Source organism: Aythya ferina (assembly GCF_964211825.1).
Source record: "Aythya ferina genome assembly, chromosome: 1".
Classification (NCBI taxonomy): Eukaryota; Metazoa; Chordata; class Aves; order Anseriformes; family Anatidae; genus Aythya; species Aythya ferina.
Genome location: NC_140296.1, coordinates 95,036,244 through 95,057,727, shown reverse-complemented (window position 1 = coordinate 95,057,727; position 21,484 = coordinate 95,036,244). Strand labels below are relative to the sequence as shown.

The 21,484-nt window shown below is 35.7% G+C and overlaps 1 protein-coding gene across 2 annotated transcripts in view; it reads left to right on the top strand.

The window, feature by feature from the left end:
* Positions 1-21,484, top strand: part of TTC3 (tetratricopeptide repeat domain 3) — a 62,260-nt gene that overhangs the window by 27,408 nt on the left and 13,368 nt on the right. For both annotated transcript variants that reach the window (XM_084522965.1, XM_084522966.1), the window contains 17 exons: positions 799-865; positions 3,614-3,751; positions 4,740-4,820; positions 5,481-5,593; positions 7,003-7,129; positions 8,532-8,654; positions 8,826-8,927; positions 10,563-10,655; positions 11,230-11,294; positions 13,176-13,312; positions 14,093-14,416; positions 15,171-15,434; positions 15,870-15,916; positions 16,336-16,392; positions 17,381-17,457; positions 18,198-18,347; positions 19,140-20,037. In XM_084522965.1, the coding sequence (XP_084379091.1) occupies positions 799-865; positions 3,614-3,751; positions 4,740-4,820; positions 5,481-5,593; positions 7,003-7,129; positions 8,532-8,654; positions 8,826-8,927; positions 10,563-10,655; positions 11,230-11,294; positions 13,176-13,312; positions 14,093-14,416; positions 15,171-15,434; positions 15,870-15,916; positions 16,336-16,392; positions 17,381-17,457; positions 18,198-18,347; positions 19,140-20,037 (2,863 nt within the window). The remainder of the gene's footprint in view (positions 1-798; positions 866-3,613; positions 3,752-4,739; positions 4,821-5,480; positions 5,594-7,002; positions 7,130-8,531; positions 8,655-8,825; positions 8,928-10,562; positions 10,656-11,229; positions 11,295-13,175; positions 13,313-14,092; positions 14,417-15,170; positions 15,435-15,869; positions 15,917-16,335; positions 16,393-17,380; positions 17,458-18,197; positions 18,348-19,139; positions 20,038-21,484) is intronic.

The window sequence follows — 21,484 nt, the reverse complement described above, 5'->3', positions numbered from 1 at the left end:
GCAAGTTGCTTGGCTTCAAAAAAAAAAAAAATTATCAGGGAATCCTGTGACACTGTAAAGGATTTATCCTAAGTGATGAGTGCTTGATGCCTTTGAATGTGACTGAACTAAATGCGTATTAGCCATAAGCAATATAGTAGCATTGAGGATAGAGTAGCAATCTTAGCACTGAGAATTTAATTTAGAGTATTAAGCAATACTTTGCCTCTGCGCTTGCTCCATTTCCCAGTTGTGCATTGCCTTTCTGCCCTAGTAGAAGAAAGGAAGAGCTGAAAAGAACTTCTCTCTTCCTCTCTTCTCTGTTCTCCCTGCCTCCGCCATGCCTGGCTGCTACATGCATTTGATTTTAAGTGGTTGTTGTGCTGGGGTGAAGGAACTTGTGCTTAAAAAAAGGTAGAGCAGGGAAAAGAGGAGAAGGGAAAAGAGGCCTAAGTGGCTTCGTATACTTCTGCCTCTCTACTTACCTATCCCAGCCCTTCAAAAAAGCAATTCAACTGACATTGAGCTGGAGAAGATAAAAGAAAACTAAAATGATGGAGAAGGCCTCTACTTACCTGAAGCCCTAGTGATTCCCAAGCCATAAGGTTGAATAGTATCATAATCCTGGATAATGTTACAATACTTGTGAAAAATACTATTGTGAATGTTATTGTGAAAAAGTGTGCCATAATAATTTCTAACATATAGGCTCATATGGTGGTATGGTAAAAGCACAGAAATTTCTCTTGTTTCTTGAAAATTAGATCACATATAAAATACATCTACGAATTCATAATACCATTGTCCTGTTATTTGTAGAGATCACCTTGATTTGAAGATAGAGTCTAAAAGCATCCAAGATAAACTCTTCTGTACTGTACAACAGGTAACTGTGGGAATTACTTAGCATATGACCTTAAGTGTAAACAATTACAAACCTTCTAGTAATGCTCTCCAAAATCCTAGTTTGCTCAAAAATTTACCGCTTCATGTTTAGCCTGATTTCTATCAAGAAACAAAGGTCATGTGATTACACTGATTTATATTGTCTCATTGCTGGTAGTCCTCTTTTTGCTTCTCCTCTCCCCCTCCCACTGCCGTTTAGCTTTACATTCACAAAAGGCAGCTGTCTCGGTGATGGTGCATGCTGAAAAGCTTTGTGAACAAAAGGTCTAGTCAGAAGAAAGAAAATCTATTGTGACCCTGAAGAAAAGGCAACGAGATCATCTTTTATTGGGTGTCAGGAAGCATATGTGGTTTCATAACTTCTCTCAGAATTATTTCTTAATGCTTAAATACTTGAAATGTGACTAGCTATATATCAAATGCATGGTTTTAATACTTTAGTCAGTGGGGGTTTATGCATCCATCTGTTTAATAACCAGAAAATAGTATGTACTTATACTGAGCGGTTTCTTTAGGTTCTTAGTTGGTCCTAGATCAAACTTCTTCCATCCAACTGAAAGAATTGATTCTTACTCAGAGATGGCTTAGATACAGAGATTTGCTATAGAAATACTTAGTGTGAATGAAATACAAATGTAAACTTGCATGCATGAACACCAGAGAAAATAGCAGTGTTAAAAGAGAAGTTAACATTGATCGCTACAGACCACCGTTATGTGTTGTTTTATTCAAAGGAAGAGGAGACAAATACTGAATGTAAAGATTGAAAGCAGGTCTGGAGCCATGGAATACTCAGATAACGAAAACTAGAAAAGAGAAATTAAGGAATTTTGTCAGAGACTTATAACTAGCAAGGCAAAGTAGAAAGGTAAAAGATCTGAAATGGTAGCAGCTTCTACAAGGCATGAAAGGCAAGACCAAAGTCAATGTATCATTGCCTGTCAGGATGAACCTGAGAGGTAGACCATTTGAATGTTTATTTCTTGGTGTGTAAACACAGATAAGTGAAATCAATTTACTTGCTGCTTTTGTACAATGAAATCACCTTCCACTCCTGAAAGACACCATGCAGTTTTGTTACATATATTTCCAATGTACTCATAAAATAGCTAGAAATAGTTAGTAAATTGGCTCGCTTGTATCTCAATTTATATATGAAACTGTAAAAATCACTGGGAGTCATTCAGGGGCTTATAGTACTTCCCCAGGAGTTCAGATTAAATATTTTTTCCAGTATTTGATAGATATCTTTGGAAATGGTCACAGAACTTTTTGTTGAACAGCTGTTCAAACTCAATAAAATTCAGAAATTGAGGTCTTATTTCTCAGGTCTTATTAGCAACAAATAATGAGTATTCCCAAACTGTTGAATGAATTAATTAATGGGGGCATACATAATTAGTCACTTGCTGATTAGTTACTTCATAAAAAAGAGAAAAATGGATTCAGGAGAAGATGCAGGTGCTGACTGCACTAAGACTCCCTTGCTTCCTTAAAAATACCTATTTTTGTAAGGTTAATGCAGCACTAGAATCAAAACCCAATTTTTTAGTTGGCTTAATCAGCTTCACATGTCATATGTACATTATTAGCTTAGCAGTAAATTAGTTCTGTTTTATACCTGTATGCTCTGACAGCATTACCTCATGTCAGTACTTCTAGGAAATTAAAAAATATCTTTCCTGCATTTTTTCTCCTGTACCTGCTAGTTTGTTTCTGCTGTCCTTGCCACTTCTGTTTACAACTTTCATTGGATCATGGGTATTTTTCTACGCTTGTCCTTTTTGGCCAGGTGACAGAACAAAAACAAAGTATGATTGAAGTTCGTAGATGATACAGAAATTGTGTTCTGGATGAGCATTAATTTTAGTATATCAAAATGTTAGTTTCTTTCACAGGAATACAATTAACTACAACATTATTGTAGTGTTTAAAAATCAGGCAACTGATTATTAATATGTCCCATTCTTCCAAAACCTTACCATTATTTTTTCCTGGCCCACAAGCCTGTATTCAGAATCCCGGGGAACAAAATAACTTTGAATTGTCATGTGTGAAGAGGGAGGGAAAAAAAAAAAAAAGAAGTTAATGAAAAGCTTGTAAGGCAGAATTCCTAGTTAATTAAGAGTTAGTCTAAAATACACAGGTGGGCCTTCTTGTTTGGTTTTGCTTGTGATGACAGGAGAAGGTGATGGAGGAGCTTCAAAGTACTTCTACACTAGCACAAAGATCTCTTTCCAAAGCATAACATTATTTTTAAGTGTTTCAGCAGACCAAGTTCCTAATTCTGCAATTGCTTGTATTGATTTATTGTTTTTTAAAAACGTTTGTATGTGAGACGGAGTCTACAAGTGGGGGGAGAGATGCTTGCTTCTTATGTGTAAGAAGCATTAAGATTATGCTTGAACTAAATTTGGAACTTTCTGAAGGGAAACTGATCTAGACTTCAGTAAAAAAAATAAATAAATAAAAATAGGTTTTTAAGAGATTGTCAGCAGTAGGTCCATAATTACTTTAAGTTTTTAGAAGTTGAATTTAAAACTACTTTAAAAAAAAAAAAAAAAAAGTTACCTGACCAGCTTTAAAAGCAGTATTACAATAAAACTGTAGAAGTAGAAAATTTGGACAGTTGCCTATTGGATAAGTATTTTAGTAAATAGCTCACTTTTTATTAAAAAAAAAAAAAGTCTGTTTTCATTTTGAGTTGCTGTTTTCCTAAATGTTTTAGGTGGATTCAGCTATGTTGCTAGAAGAGGTTAAATCCCTTGTTCGTGATGGTTATACAGCCTTGATGGACCAGCGGTGTCGCAGTGCTGAACAAGCCTTTTCACAATTACTGAGCATTCTAAATCCTTCAGAATTAAAGGTAAATAATTGAGAGGAATAACTTAGTTATTAGGGTAATTGAGCTTTATTCTTTCAATACTGTGTGTCATTCCTTCCTTCAACCAAAATAAGTGTTGCTGAGTTGTTGCCTGTGATGTTGACTCCAGTGTTAGGTGTTGCACTGATATGTATGCCAAGGAGCTTAAAAATAAAAAAATTGAGAACAGGATAAGAGAACTATGGTATTATATCTTTGTAATTCTATCTTTGTAATGTTCAGCATACACATGTACATTTCTATATACAATTTTTAAAATAATTACCAAACTACTTAATATGAAACTACTGTCTGTTGTTAGCATTACTGATAATGTTGTAGGGTGAAAATAACGTAATATTATTCTGATCAGGTAATGTCTTGATGCAAGTATTGGGAATTTTTGTGTGAGTGTATCTAGTCATTCTGCCAGTGACCCAATTGGCATCCTAAATTTTTTAAATCTACTGTAGCATTAAGTTTTCTGTGAACATTTGTGTGCACATGCATCTCTGTACTTCAAGGTCTCAGTTTGGTAAGAGCTATTGCAGTACCAAGAGCAAGTCTGTACTAAATGCATTACTAAGCAAGTAATGCACCAACCCATCTGGAATTGTGACCTAGTTTATTAGAAGGTAAAATTTTGAGAGAAGTTTTTTTTTATTTAAAAACATAACAGAATCTGCTCGATTCTGAATATGAAATCTAGCAAAGTTACACTGTAGTACATGAAAACATACCAAGGTCAGTAATTGTAGCATTTTTAAAAGGATCAGGATGTATCACTCTGATGTATCAGGATGAAATGACCAGCAGTAAAGGTGCAGTTTACCTTCACTTCTTATGCTGATTGTAACATTAATCTGTGTAGAAACTATGATGGTTTCCTGTGTCTATTGTGGTGAAGATTTTCAGTTTACAGTAGATAGTAATGTTCTTATTACTAACCAAGTGTTTTTGCGCTATTACTATAATTTGACTCTATTTACAGCAATTGAATCTTCGTATTATTAATTACGTTGTAATCATCTATGGACATGCCACTGCTCTCCTTGGAATAGGACAGCCTGAGGTATGACATTAAGATACTATATTGCTTTTATTCAAAGTTTTAGTTCAGGCAGTTGATCATCTGTTTTTGTCTCCTCTTAGCAGACATAAAATGAGTTGGGAAGGAAAGCATTGCCACAGTTTTGAAAACCATGTGTGTTTTTTTTTAAATCTGGGACTAGGTCTTTAATAGTTTTAGACAACTTAAGCTACCAAATAAGAAAAGTACTTTTTAAGGTTTCAAATGAGATTCTTAAGTATTACTGAAGTATATTCATTTTTTTTTCTTCAACTTCATCTTTGTCATAACATGGTTATGCACTAATCTTCAAAAAAAAAAAAAAAAAAAAAAAAAATTCTGGTTCCAGAAAACACCAAAACAGAAGGATGTACCCTTTCCCCCTGCCGTGCTTCAGTACTGTTTATAAATATTCAGTGTCTTTCAATTAATTAAAAATGTCTGGGTAGCAGTAAGCTCAATTAGCTCATATCATTATTTTTTAGAGCCCATGTTTTTAGAGCCCTTTGCATGTGAACATAAAATTGTTTAATTCTGTTTACAGTTCATAGGACTGATCAAACAACAGGGCATATTGACCCACTCTACTGGAGGGACAAAGAGGGGAAAAACTGAAAAGCTTCTGGCTAAATGTCATGTTCTTGTCTTAAATTTATTTTCAAGGCACTGACAAAGGCTGAAGACCAGTTTAACAAAATAATTGAACAGTACCAGGAAGAAAGATTTGATTGTCTGGCATACTATGGAATTGGAAAAGTATACCTCAGGCAAAACAGGTTTGTGTAATAGAAAGTTTCAATACTTGATACAAAAAATATTTTCATTTGAGGAAGTCCTGTATTATTTCTTAGGAACTATTCTTTGTTAATCAACACATTCAAACATCAGAATGATTTATTACAATTTTTTTTTTCTGTTAAAAATGTAATGGAAGCTGCTGAATCCAGCAGACTCCAGGGTATGGGGACGTGACCGGTCAACCAGCACACCCCCACAGTGGAGGAGAGCTCATAGGCAGAGTAAAAAATGATGAGTTTGGGGAAGAATGCATTGTAAAGAAAGCTGAACTTACTTCAACACCAGGGAGACAGGGGAGTAACCTTGGTTTTAGATAAGCCACCTGCATCAGTGAGTCATCAAGTTTCCTGAAATAAATAGCAATGATCTTCCTGAGCTAGCCAGACCAACATAGGGGGGCGCGTGTATGTGGCTCAGCCTGACAAAATGTGTAAAAAGTAGACAACTAATCTTTGAAGAGAGCAATGGGCTGGCTTCAGTTCACAAATTCCTTTCTAGAAGCTGGAAACTCCCAGTTTGTGCTGTGATTTCAGGATAGTATCCAGTATCACTCTACTAAATCAAAATCCCAATCAAAAGCCTATGGTGGGTTGATCTTAGATGCCCCTGCACCCTTGTCCCCCACCCCCACTGGCCAAAACCCAACCCTTGCCTTTTAAACCTAATACAATGCCAGACTTATCAGATGAGTAAGTTTGATATTAACCATTAACCCCCCCCTCTGTGTGGAATATCTGAAAGAACCTGGCCAGGGAGTGTTGGACTCTGGGAGGGGTTTCCTCCTTCCTGCTGCTGCAGTGTAGCCAGGTCTGTTCTAAGTTGCCTGTGTCCCAGTCCCATGGCTGTGGCTGTCTCTTCCCTTTGCAGTTTTGGCTGGTAGAAGCTTAGCTTTAGGCTGTGTATGTCCAGAAGAGTTGCACACACCCATAGACACTTGTGAATAGAGCTGGCCACACAGGCTGCCCCTTCAACACCCATGCAGCACTATCTCAACTCACACAAAACATAAGTACAGGTAGCAGCATCCTCTGCCTCCTCCCTGGCTGACTGGGATTGAAGGTGGCTAGTGAAACTATGCTTGTCCTCACGCTCCAGATTAACAAGCACACCCACAGTCATGTATTCCTTGAATATCAGCACAGGCTCTCAGTCTGCTTAATACCCATCCATGAACTCTGGACCCTTTACCCAGCCACTGCCACAGGCCTCAAGTCTTTTACACTGGATAGCCATTTACTATCACATAATTTAATTCTTTTTCATCCCACGTACTCTTATTGTTACTGTTTGTTTTTCTTGGGTCATAAAATGAATAATGAAAAAATTATATTCTGAGCAGAAGTCATTAATAGATGATTTGAACATGTTGTGCCTGCTTAAACTTCAGATTCTCAGATGCACTTGATCAGTTTATGAAGTCGCAAACAATGGTCAGTCGTAAGATTGTACCCGGAGTGCTAACTTGGCCCACAACATCTCAGGTCATTGAAGAAACAAGAAAAGAGAATTTACAGGTATGTTTAACCACAAAAATAAAAATCCTATTCTCTCAAATGGCCATTCCAAAAAAAAAAAAAAAAAAAATCACCCAAAGCTCAGTAGTATGACTCTTAAGTTCTCATCCTCACTTTGTTCCTTTCCCCCCATTATCAAGGCCAAGGAAAGTGGAGGACAGAAAGTGAGGAGGGGTTCTGCATGAAGCAGCCAGTGCAAGTAAACTTCCTAGAGCACTGTCAACCCCAAAGCCTGGTCTGTGCAGAGAAGAGCTTTTTGCAATGGCAAAACTATACTCTTGGAAAGCATACCATTTACAGCACAAGGGCAGGTCTCTGCATAAGAGTTTTATACTTGAGTATTTTTATGTAGTAATGTGGTTCTAATCAGCTCCAAGTTATACATAATGGGAGCTTGATGTTATCGAACTAAATGGCTATGAATACTACATGCAATGTAATGCTAGAGAGAACACATTAGAAATGAGAATTAGCAAAAATATGAAGCTGAAAATTGTATAAGTAATGCTGTATTTAAAACCAAATGGGAGACTTTGTATAGTTCTTAAGGTAAAATTCCTTGTTTGAATTGAAAAATCCAACCTCTGGTTCTGAAATTACAAATTACTCTTTTGTATTGAAAAGCTTTTTAATTTTTGGTGGTGTTATTGCTTTGAAGTTTACTATGCCATGAAAGTCAAGACACACGAGCTGCTCAGCATGCAGGCACTCTGACACAGCAGAGCATGCGAGGTTACTCACTGTATGAACGTGGCTATACTGTATTAACCTGTTTTGTTTCTGGTCAAAGCAGCAGTTCTGTTGTTTCCTAACAGTGTGACGGGTGCAATGATTTTTCATAGACATCAGGCTAATACTGTAGTAAGCTGGCCTTATACAGCTGTGGTCTGGGACTGCTCGAGAGCGTAATGCAAATATCTGAAAGGCTGCAACTGGAGGTCTATTTGTTTCTAATAATGTTTCATTAATTTGGGCTCAATGCCAACACCAAGGGACTTGGAACACACTTGACATAAACCTATTTTAATATCTTTACCTTTAGATGCTGTTTAGGGAGACCTCACTAGCTCCAGTGCAGCACCAGGTCTGAGTTGTCCCTGGGAATTTTGGTATAGAAAACTTACTATATTCTCATGCAATTCAAATTTGTTAAGCATGTATAAACCTGCACATAGGAAAACTATGGTACTTAGTTGATAGCAATTCAAATGAGCTTTTGAATATTTTGGCATAAAATACAATCTTGCATGGCTTTCACTAGTAAAAGTTACCTTTTGGTATTAGTTGTATGCTGTTCAAAAAGTGACGTCTGTCTGTTTCACTGGAAAGTTCCCTGGAAGTAGATATTTAATCTTCTCTTGGTTTCTGTGCAATTTATCTGATACTGTTTTATGTTTCTCAGTTGATCTTAAAGAATTGTATCGAGGAATGCAAGTTCCCTCCAGAACCAGATGCAGTCTGTCGCTATCAGCAATGCCATGGCCACTCCAAAATCCAAATATTTTTTACAGATCCGGACTTTAAGGTAAATTTTGGTTTAAAAGGGTTTGGGGAATGCAGTATCCTGTTTTCATGTTTTCTATCCACTTTTATATTAGACCACTATCTAGAACACACCATTTTATTCTATCTTTTGTTAGTTGTGCACTGTTTTTCTGTTGTCTTCAAAGATGTTAATATTATTTTCCAATGTTAGGGTTTTATACGTATTACCTGCTGTCAGCAATGTAGAGTGGAATTTCATATCAGCTGTTGGAAAAAGTTGAAAACTACAAACTACAGTGATAAAAATGATAAGGTAAGACCTGTGTCAGACTAGAAGCTTTTTTTTTTTTTTTTTGGTCAATATTACAGCATTCCTTTGGTCTGTGGGAAGTGAAGTGGAACATATATATGGCTGTAGCATTCATTTGACAATAGCAAGAAGAGAGACAGGAAAGAGGGGTCTCTTGCTAAATTGTCTAATATGCAAGTGTGGGCAAAGCTTGCTTTTGTCTGCAGAAGAAAGGCTTGTGTATTTGTGGTGGTTTTACCCTGCTACACAGCAGAACTCCACTATAACCGCTCTCTCATTGCCCCTCCTCAAAGGAAAAGGGGAAGAAAATACAATGAAAAGGGCTCAAGGGTTGAAATCACAGGGGACAGGGAGATCACTCAATTATCATTACAGGGAAAACAAATCTCGTATAGGGAGATTAAAATAATTTGCTGCATATTACTAACAGACTACAGAACAGTGGGAAGCTAAAAGCAAGCTAAAAACACCTTCCTCCTATCCACTCTCTTCTACCTCCTCCCCCTGAGCAGCACAGGGGAATGGGGTCAGTCCCCAACACTTCTCCACTGCTCCCTCAGGGTCCCTCCCTGCCCCTGCTCCCCATGGGGTCCCTCCCACGGGACGCCATCCTTCCCGAACTGAGCCTGCGGGGGCTGCCCACAGGCAGCAGCTCTTCAAGCACTGCTCCCACACGGCTCTGCACCTGCCCAGGGCCTGCTCCTGCGGGGGCTCTCCATGGGCCGCAGCCTCCTCCAGGCCACATCCACCTGCTCCACGTGGGCTCCTCCATAGGCTGCAGCGTGGAGATCTGCTCCATGTGGGACCCATGGGCTGCAGGGGGACAGCCTGCTCCACCAGGGGCCTCTCCACAGGCCACAGGGGAACTGCTGCTGCCTGCCTGGAGCACCTCCTGCCCTCCTGCTGCACTGACCTTGGGGGCTGCAGGGCTGGTTCTGACCCCTCTCTTCAGGCTGCTGTTGCATGGCCTTTTTCTCCTTTTCTCCCTTTCTTAAATCTGGTCTCACGGAGGTGCAAACAACATCACTTACTGTTTGGCTCTGACCAGTGGCAGGTCTCTTTTGGAGCCATCTGGAGCTGGCTCTTATCTAATATGGGGCAGCTGCTGGGCCCCACTCACAGAGGCCACCCCTGCAGCCCCCACTCCTACCAAAATCTTGCCACATAAATCCGATGCAGTATGCTTAGCCTGTTTCTATTACATCGTTTATGTTCTCCCATATAGAAGTGTATTCCTTCTACAGTCTTGCTGTTGAAGAAACGAACTGACATTGAGTATATCTAAAGTAATTTTACAAAAGATGATATTGGCAGTCAATATAAAATGAAGAGAAATCCAGGGAGGGTATGAACTCAAAGTAATATTCTTAAAGTTGACTCTTGAACCTGAAGTTGGAGGAGGAGGGGATTTACTGTGGCTTTGAGAATAACAAGTATATGCCATAGGTATAGGAACCTTTGGATTTGCAGTTCTTGCCAAGTCAGCTGTGATTTTCTATCCTCATCCAGTAAGAGTTTAGGCACATGGTAGCTTTAATTACCTTGTTGAACTCAAACAAAGAAACTGTAATCTGTATAAAAACATAGAATTTGTATGAATTTAAATGTCTTCTTTGTGTGTACTGTTTTCTCCTACAGGATTTTCTTCAAGAATTATGTTTCACTCCTGATTGTACGGGCCTTATTTCAAAAATAGTTATTTTCAATTCGTCTGGTTTGGTAAAATGCGAAGTAAGTAAATGTTCATATAAAATATGAAAATAATCTTTAAAATATTTACTTTGGTGAAGGAGGTGAAATGAAGGTGATAATGTAACTCAGAAATAATATGCAAGCTTATAAATAATATGTTATCTTCACTAAAAATCTGAGCATTATTTAGGGACGTAAATTACCTGTTCTGTTCTTAACCTTGTTTTGGTTAGAACTGTCACTGAAGGGAACTGGAAATGTTTCTGTTGGTCTGTGAGAAGCGAAAAAAAAAAAAAAAAAAAAAAGATTGTAAATTTTGCTTCCTGCCCACTAGTAAACTAGAACTAGAAACAGCATCCAGTTCTTCTGGCCTTGTGTTATATTTCCACTTGTCTTTTTTTTTCAGAGAAATATATTGCTGTGTACTAAGTTGTAGTAGTAGAAGACGGTATTTAGGTAGACATTCATGAGGCATATGTGCAAGGGTGCACGGTGTCTTTTGTAGTATTACTTTCATTGTTTTCCAAAGCATCAAATGCTGTTTGGTTTTGAGAACATCAATGTTGCATTGTAACCCAAGTTTTAATCAATGTGATGTCAATTGTTTTGGTAGTTTGAACAAAAAATCACAAAACCCAAGGAACCACCAAGAGCCAATATTAAACAGAAATGCTCAAGGTAAGCTCTCTACCATTTAAAAATAAGTTCAGTCATTTTGGAGGAGGGAGTTTTTTTCTAGAAATTAATTTCTTATGAATTGCTAAAACACCACAGGTACTTTGGAAAGCTATTCTTGTCCTTTACATCTGAAAAGATGTATTTGAATGAACGGAAATCATTTTTTGATAGAAAAAAAAAAAAAAAAAAAAGCAGATAGACTAGGAAGTCGGGTAAAAGTACTTTATTGTCCCATCATAAAAATATTTAAATTAACTTATAAACCTGTAGCTCTGTATATTATTTTTACAAATATGAGCACAGAAGGGCATTGACTGATATTTCTGAATAAATTATTGTTGTTATTGTTGTTAAAATTATTGTTAGCTCTCTAGTGGTCTTAGTTCTTTAAATCATCATTTTTATTTTGGTCACAGGATGTGACCATTCCTCTTCAAATATATGGGATATGAGTTGTTGCAAAAACTGATATACCGCACCTTCCTATTGAGGATTACATTGTCCATTGCACCATTGATTTCTTGGCAACTAGCACCTGACTATAGCTTTTGACTATAAATGGACATAGACATCTTTTAAGCCCATATACCTGAAACCTAATTCACTGTGAAATGTGTGGGTGGTGAAGTAACATCGTATGGCACAATTATGATGCAGAGGCTATGTGTAGAACTTAGGAACTCTCTTTACTTCAGCTCTCCATGCATGTCCTTCATTTGTGCTAAGATATTTAACAATTGGAATGCTAAAAGAATGGTTTTCTGTTAATTTTCATAATGGCTCGAGTGTCCTAATAAAAACACAGTGTTGCAAGTTGAGTGCATCTGGATTAGAATACCACCACTATTTTCAATCTTAAATTGCAAGCGTTGTTCTATTCCTATGTTGCTAGAGGGAAGAAGTCAGCAAGATTTTAGCTGTGTGGGAGAAGAATCACTGCATAGCATAAGTTCAGCACCACACCATCTAGCGAAGTTTATAGGAATGATTAGAAATCAATGTAAATAAAAACTCCATATAGTAATGATATTTCAGTAAGTTAGTACCAAAACCTTTGACATAACTGAATTGAGCTTAACTCGATTCAGTTAACTATAGCTATAGTATAGCTATAGTATAGTATACTACATATACTATAGTATATAATGTATATACATTATATATACACTATAGTATATAGTATAGTATATACTATATATATATAAAAAATATATATACTGTGTGTATATATACTATATATATACACACTGGTGTGTGTGTGTATATATATACTGTATATACTGCATATACACAGTATATATACTCTCTATATAGTATATATACTATATATACTATAGTATATACTATACTACATGCTAGTATAGTGTACTATATAGTATGTACTATATATAGTATATATACTATAGTATATAGTATACTATAGCTATACTATAGCTGAAGCAAAATTATAAATAATGAGACATTAAAATTAATTTAGAGTATCTTCTTGGAATAAAAATAAGTTAATAAAAGTCATATGGTATTATTTGGTGCAAAATGTTGTGTTATAAATTGAGAAAGGGAAAAAAAAAAAAGTATTTCAGGTACTTAATGCTATTTCAGACATTAAAAGTAAAATTTGGAGTAAAATAATTTCAGGAATCTTGAGAATATTCCTACCATTACATACTTGTTTTTATGAGACTTTAATGAAATTTTGTGGTTTATTAATGAGTTAAAAAAAAAAAAAAGTTTTATTATATATGTACTATTCAAAATAATATTTTACAGTGGAATGGAAGTGTATAGCTATTGTAAGACATGGAAAAAAAAGTTAATTTGCCAAAATAATTAGGCACATTTATCTTAACATTAGATTCACTGTTTAATTGTTTTTATCAGTTTTAGGAAGCTAAAAATGAAACAAGAAAGAAAAATACGAAGAAAATGTGCACGGAAGGATGCACTGAATGCTGCTAAACAGAAAATAGAAGAAAACCAGATGGGAAACGAACCATCTCAATACCGTGATCACAGTGGTATGTAGAATTATGGATGATTGTTCTAAAACAATATGAGATACCATAGTTAGCATTCTGGATGTCCTAAATCAAATGACAGAAAACTACTAATTTTGGACATACCCTCCCCAAACCTGAAGACTTGTATAATTTTACCATAGGAACTTAAATTTATGCTAAGGATTGCTTTTTTCAGTTTTGGTTTTAGTCTCTATAAATAACTGGAAGTTTGTACTGTATGATGGTTTATGTTCCTTTTTGAACCAAGGAATCAAGAATGAAGTTCTTCATGTCTGAGCAGTCTTTGCTAGACTGATAGTCTTTGCATCCAAGGTATATGCTTGGATGTTCAGAAATGTGCTTTTGCTCTGGAAACTGATGCTTGGGGAAATTCTCTCTCTGCATCAGGGCTGGCATACAGCCTGCACAGAAAAAAATAAATTTGTACAGGCAATTGCTTCAAGCTGCTGCTATTGGCAGGTAAAAAAACATATTCTTTCCAAAATCCAGTTGAGGTGCTAAGGATTACTTTGTTGTGTAAACCAGATTTAAAGCCACGTACTGTCAAATTTATGAAGATAAAGCAAGTTTATACATTAAAAAATACATACATTATATAAAAAAAAAATTTTGTAATTTTAGGTATTGTGAAAAAGCTAATATTAAAAATCCAGTAAAAAGAAAACTCCACTTAGTCCAGATTCTATGTTCTTTAAAGTTGATGCTTTTATTTGTGGCAAATAAACATGAAATCCTGTTATTCTTTTTTTCTTTTCTTTTTTTTTAATCCCACTTTAGGTTATGCAGGCTATGATCGAGGCTTATATACTGGTGATAGAGTCCTTCAGCGTATCATTCAAAATGCTGAGCAAATAAAAACTGCTGTTCGTGATGCTGCCAGACTGTTAAAGGAATTGCTTTCCTGGTCTGTAATCAGTGAGGAGGATTACACATCATATTGCAAAACTAGCAGCATGTCACATGCAGTGATGGAGCAGCTCATCAGTTACTTAATTCAGGAAAAAAACAGAGTGAAAACAAGGGGTTTTATTCATGTGTTGAGTGAGCTGGAAGAAGTGGATCCCAAGTTACAGAAGTGGATGAAACACCTTAACAACTTGGGTAGGCTATATGTTTATGTAATAGCAGAAGACCTTACCTGGTCATAATTGTTCAGTCTGCAGATGAATATAACCTCTATATTTTCCAGTCTTGCTTTGTTAACATTGATGGGTGATGAAGTGAAACTTTGTTCTTCTTCTTCATTTATTTGATCCATAGCAGGATTTCTAGAGAAGAAGATGTGACCATCAGTAACACAGCAACCACCTCTCTCTTCTCTGCAGAGACAAATTTTTCTGAATAAGTAAAGCATTTTAATGTAGGCAGGGCTTTGCCCATGTAGGAAAAAGAACTAAACATTTTTTTTTGCCAACAATTTTTTAGGCTTAAATGAGACTATTTGTCTAAATCATTTGCTTTTGGAAACATATGGTAAGATCACTTGGAAGTAGTTTAACTTGGTTCTCTTTGGTAGTGTTGCCTTGCTGTGTGGTTTCCTATTGAATTTATAATTGGATGAAGATACAAGTTTCTTTTTGCAGGCAAAATGGACATAAGGTACCAAGGATTCTTTATTTTGTGTTGTATCCATGTCCTTGAAGGAATTTGTAGAGATTTATTATAGTAAAATTCATATAAAATTCATTTGTCTTTTTTAGCTTGCATTTACATAATAAAAAAGTTTTTACATAATCTTTCATCTACCATATATTTAATTTCTGGAACAAACGGTTCCTCTTTTAAGAGGAATATCACACTTGAAAAACAAACTCTGAGGCCTCAATAAAATGCTGTCTTTTTTCTACTCTTTCAGGGTTGACAGCTACAGAGAACTTTTTCCTTCAATATGGACAATTTTTAAAAGAACTTGATCTTTCTATTTTAACAACGCTTTGGAATGAGAAGTATGGTAGTAAATTTGATTACGTGTCAACAAATTCTGAAGACAAAGAAGTTCTTGACTATTTCTCAAAACCGCCTCTAGAAAAAGCTCGTTGTTTTATATGGCTGTTAGAACTCAATAGAGAAAATTTTCCACCTCTTCATCAAGCTTTAGATGAATTCTTTGATAAAATGGGTAAATATGCTAAGGTCTCTATTCTCATAAGAATTGTATTTCTTCTGTTTTTACACCTCATCTGGTGTACTCTGCAAAAGGCTGAAACCTCAGTAAATTACTAACCTCATTATATGGGAACTTATGTGTTCAGTGCATAAAATTCAATGTAGTCTAAAAGGCAAATCACCCTTTTAAAGGGTACGGTCTGCTGTTTGTTTCAAGTGCCACAACTACCACATAAGTTGACCTTTATGCATATATGCAATCCAAACAAAATCGGTATTTTTCTTTAATTTTAAGCATAATGATTCTGCAACAACAGTCTTAGAGATGCCTCAATGGTATTTGAGGGAGTATAATAATTATTACTATGATTTCGTAGTTCACGGTTCTAAATTACTTGAAATAGTAATATTTTAGTTTATGAATATGACTTTGTTATCATTTTAATAGATGACCCTACCATCATATTAAAGAAGCAGGGAAATGAAGATATATTGGTAAGTTAACCTAGATATCAATCTTAATAATATGTGAAATCCCTTGCTCTTTTCTTTGGTGAATTAGAAATACAAGAATGAAGTAAAAGCAATTACAATAAAACTATTTTTATTTCAGCGTTACTTATATCTTAAAACAAATTGACGATTTCTGGTTCTCTCATTAAATTACTGTTAGTAGAATTGTGTTAATATATAATCAAGTGCCATTAAAAAATTAAGATGCATTTTAGTTCCTCCATCATTGCTTCTCTTAATAACAATTTGAAGTGACCCAAACTTCTGATGGTTTTGTTTGCTTCTTGTTCTGTTCAAACCAGAATAAGAATTCTAGTATGACATTTTTGAACTCATATACTGGTTTTGGAAATGCATCGTAATTTTATTCTAATAAAAAAGTGATTCTTTTTTTCTTTCAGACTAACAATATCAAAGTTAAAAACAAAAACAGAAAGAAGAACTGTAGAGATTCAAAGGTCAGTAACTTTTTAGCTGCCTACTATAAATAGTCTTTTTAGAGTTGCTGGAGGTCAGATGTATAGCGTCTGTTTTCCTGAATATATTGTGGAGGTTATTCCATGAAATGTTTTTTTCCTGAAGAAGTAGTAAGCTGTGTAGACTCAATTAACACAATTTTCCTTGTTTTGTTACAGTATGAATTTGTCAACATAAAACGAGTTTCTAGACCTGAAAAATAGATGCGTTTCATTTAATGCTCAGAAAAAATGTTACTTGTTCAGTGTTTTATAGATTTTCCTAGAAATAATATTCTAGCTGAAAGTGATCTTTTATATTGATTGTCTCAGATGCAATCATCTTGATTTCATCCATGCCTCCAATGTTTTATATTTTTTGTCATGAAGTTCAAGTAAAATAAAGATTCAAGTTATTTTCATCAGCCAGAATTTTCCTTTTTTTTTCTTTTTTTTTTCCTAACGGACCCATTTGTACAAGTCCGTGTATTTCTAAAGTTAATAAGTAATAAAAAATAAAAGATAACTAAAGCATGTAATAGGTGAACATAAGAATAGGAGATGTAATACTAAAACTGTTGAACTAGGGATCACTCGGACTTGCCTGTAGTAAAATTATTAAAGTTTGAAGGCTCTCAATTATAGTGGAAGAGATTCCTAGAAATTCAGTTGATATGCAGAGCAATGGAATGAGTTTAGACAGAAGTCTTAACAAAAAAGCTGTATTTGTTATAAAACTCAGTGAAAAATCAGGCACATCTAAAGGAAAAAAACAAAACACACTGTTTTGTCTGTTGGAATGTCCCAATTTCTTCTTCCAAAATAAATTCTGAAGAAGAAATTAATAATCTAAAGTTAAGAAGCTTGTCATTGTGGCTTAATACTGATAATTGTACTTAGCAGTTTTGCAGTTCCATAGTCTGCCTACTCATACTGTTCACATCAGATCATTTTCCAGTAAGAAAAATAATAATAATCTGTTTTTAATTAGTCTATTTTAGTATTATCCAGTGGAGTTAGTACAGCACCAATAGAGGAAGAAAAGATATTTATAGAAGAAAATACATTGTAAGTATCATCATGTACCTTTGCTTTTATTGCCCAAACTTCAAAGTACTTTGCCAGGTAACAGAGATGACAGGCTTTGAAACACTTTAGAAAGTCTGGGTTCCTATCTCAGTGTTTTTTGAGATGACCTTAATATGAGCTTCCAGAGAGCCACTACTTCTCTGCTTCCTGGACAGGTGTATTGGGTATTAGAATTTTTAAAATCTTAATAAGAGAGAAGCAAATGATTAGCAGGTTGCAGCCCAATAAGTCTTCTAGGCCAGAAGGGATTCTTTCAAGTAACATCTTATCTTCCTCTTCCATTTTACTGTAGGAAGAAATTGGTTGATAAGTCCATATACATACCATTAGTCACAAAAGAACTTTGCCTTCTATGCTGTATCAAGCAGGTTGTGATGTAGGACACGGCTCAGAATTTTTGTGGTAATCAGCAGTCAAACTCCTGTGTCCTGAGCCTGGTTTTGCTCGCTCTTCTAGATGTGAAAGCTGCTAGGAAAGAACTAAGACCTATTACTAACAGTTACTAGTTAACGGGTCAGTTATTCTCAATTTAAGAAGTTTAGCAGTTAAGTATTTGGGGGATAACGTTTATACTGTTGGTAGGAAAGAGTTTGCTGTTTGGGATATTTCTTAGAACCTGTGTAGCTACCGTATGGTAATAATGTTCTCAGTATATGTGAAAAACGCAGTTATTTCCAGAGACAAGAATCATTGTTCCTATTCTTTTTTTCAAATCTTAGAGATTTTGCATACTTTTATGAACCATGTATAATCCCAGAATATCTTCGAGGACGAGAGGAATTTGAAGCTGTATATGACATTTCAAGTAGTAACACCTATCAAAGACTTTTGGATGATAATCCAGATCAAACCTGTGAAAGTTTATATGAGTACGTATACATTTCTGTGCTTAGCAGTTCAAAAAATTTTACTGTTTAAGCTGAAATACATATAAGTTCTATATCATTGTTTCAGAAAATTAAAACTATACTATTTCTAGACAGAAGTGACAGAAGTAATTGGGAATAAAGTATCTGATTCCCAGCATAGAAATAATTGACAATTATGAACAGTAGGAAAGCTCTAATTTTGGACCACTGCAGGAAAACTGAGGCCTTGCATTTAAGAATGTGCTTGCAAGTAATAAAGGAAAACTGTCAAATGGCAAACTGTAGTTTTGCTTTGAAACAGTGAGCAGGATGGCATTTCTGACATCTGAAGATGTAATTTATCTGTTCATTTCATCGGTACTCACAGTAGTCATTCCTAAATGTCAAAATAAAGGCATGTAACAACACAGAGACGATGGCTCAATACAGTTTATTGACAGCATATTTTATGTATCTGTTGTCTAATGGCAACTAACAGATGTTGCCTAGACAGTCTATTTCTTATTTTGATCCTTTCAATTCTCAGTTAACTGTGGTGTGTACATTTTCTGCAATAATGCCTCACATAAATATCATTTGCTTTTTGGAGACAAAAATGTTACGTGCAACATCCTACTTAAAAACACATTTTATTAAGGCCAGAATTTGAGTTGTTATGGCCTGTTGCAGGTATGCACATAAGTGTGTTTTCAGTTAGTGGCAGGTTTCTGAGTAAGATGTGGACAAGTAAAAATGACAGAAAATTTTGTATGAGAAAACCTTGATTAACAATTACAACTTTTTTTTTAAAAGCTATTTCTCTCAAATATTGGAAGAACATGGTCCTATGGAAATTAATAATAAATTGCTAACTGGGGAATACGAACATTTCCCTGAAGAAGCTCGAAAGATTGTAGAAGATGAAGGTGGTCTGAAATCTTTTCTTCTGAAATCCCATCGTTTCGTTATGGTGGATAACATTATTAGCTTACTAAAGCATGAAGTTCTTATAAAAGAAAATATAAACAGGAATGAGACTGAAGTTAATGAAGAAGAAAATTTTATTGTCTGTGATGTGCAAGAAAATCCTTTCCAGAACAAGCTACAGCTAAATCCAGCTGCTAAGGAATTCAAACCCCTGTCTTATCTTGAGCAACCTCATATATCTACATCTCCTGATATAATAGTAGCAAGCTATGACACTCCACAGTATTTGCCCTGTTCTTTACCCGCTTCATGTCAATCAATGCTTAGTCAGAATATTGCTACCGTAGAAAATAGGTCGTCTTTTTCTGAAGTTTTACTAGAATGCTTTGATTCTGAAAATCTCGATATGTTCTTGCCTCAGCCTTCCTGGGGTTATCGATGTGAAAGAATATCGCCAATGACTTCTCAAATGCCTCTCATTTCAAACGTTGCCGAGCAACCTCATTATATTTATGCTGACCATGTAGCTCATCGGGATAATGATGAATCAGCTATTTCAGACAGAAAATGTGTCTGCAGCAGTTTAACACCAACAGAAACACAACCATACAAAGACCCTCAGTGCCTGTTGAACTCGGATAACTCATTTTATGAGGGCAGCGTTGCTGTTGCAAATAGCACAAATGAAGCTGAATGTTGTCTACGGGTGACTAAGAAGGGAAAAGCAAGCAGAAGTATACCTGTAATGAAAAACAATCCTCATACAAGAATGATAGCTGTTCAGGTAAGAGATTGAAATGGAACCATTATTTGAGAACTTCTAAGTGACAAAAGGTAGTGTTGGGCATCTTGCGCTAGGTTTCTGCTGCTGTGCAAAGTGCAACACCTTTTGGGATGATTTCTTTATGACTTCCCAAAGGGTCAAATGTTGTATAGAGTTTCAAGAGGAAACCTGCAAGTAATGCTTCAAGTTATTCAAATGTAGGAGATATTAACAATAGTATTAGTGTTCTCTACTATTTATCTTTCTGAAAAGGCCACAAGTTGGAAAATACTGAGGTGTTTATCAGACTGGGAGCTTCCTTAGAATTTCATTTTAAATTGCTGATGCTTTTTTCTGTTATCTTTGGGTTTCATTTGTAATTCTTTAGAGAACAGTCTCTGAATTTTGTTCTGCTTGAAGTTTTTGGAGATCTTTTGACCCAGAGTCAAGAGAGGGAACTAGTGCACACAAGTGAAAACATTGCTTTAGAGGTTATTGGACGTGCTTCTGTATCATCTTTTTTTTTTTCATTTTGTTCAGTGACTTGTTTTAACTTGTACAGTATTTGAGGATTTAGATGGTTTGTAGATTCTAACCATCGCTGGCTGATGCTTACCTGGCGGTTCACAGGGATGGCCCAGCTGTAGGGTGAGTTCAAAGGCAAACTCCCTTTACCTTACTTTTTCCTCCTGAAGAAGGAAAGCAACAACAAAACGAAAGAGAAAATTTGTCCTACAGGCACAAGAAACATTGCTGAAAACTCTTAAAGGGGCACAGCATGCAGCTGACCAGAAGAAGGGACCAAAACATTTACTTATTAATGCACCCCAAGGATTAATCAGCATGGGCCACTCAAGAAAATGCACTTAAAGTAACAGAGAGAGACAGTGATTGCACGCAAAAGTTACAGAAAACAGTTTGGGCTAAGAAGCTAGGTTTTCAGCGTTAGAAATACGGCAGTTTAAGGGAGGAATAACTGTTTATAGCTGTATGATGAAATAATCATTTTTATTATTGTTTTCTAAATTATGAAAATGTTAATGTGTTTCATTGCTTTCGTTTTTGTTTTTCTTGTTTTGTTTTGTTCCAAAGCTTGTTATGTGTACACTTCTTTGCTTTAAGTCTTTCCCAGGCAGTTACTGTAAGTTGTTTTCCTTTTGGCTGACCTAAAATGTGATTTCTGTTTGGTTCCTGAGCACGTGTAATGAATTGTTAATAGAAAAGGCAATGGTTTTCAATTTAGGGAATTCTGGTTAGCAGAGTTCAAAAGGTTACAATGCACAGAGGTATTTGTTTGCAAAAGTGTGGGAGAGCAAGGCATTTAACATCTGACTGTGGTTTTTAATAGCATGTTAGAGTGTAACGTAAACTCAATCTTCAGTATGTTGCAAGATTAGATTTTAAACTTTTTTTTCAGTAGGTCTTTGATGAGTGATACTGGAGGAAAACAAGCAGGGACTCTGGTCAT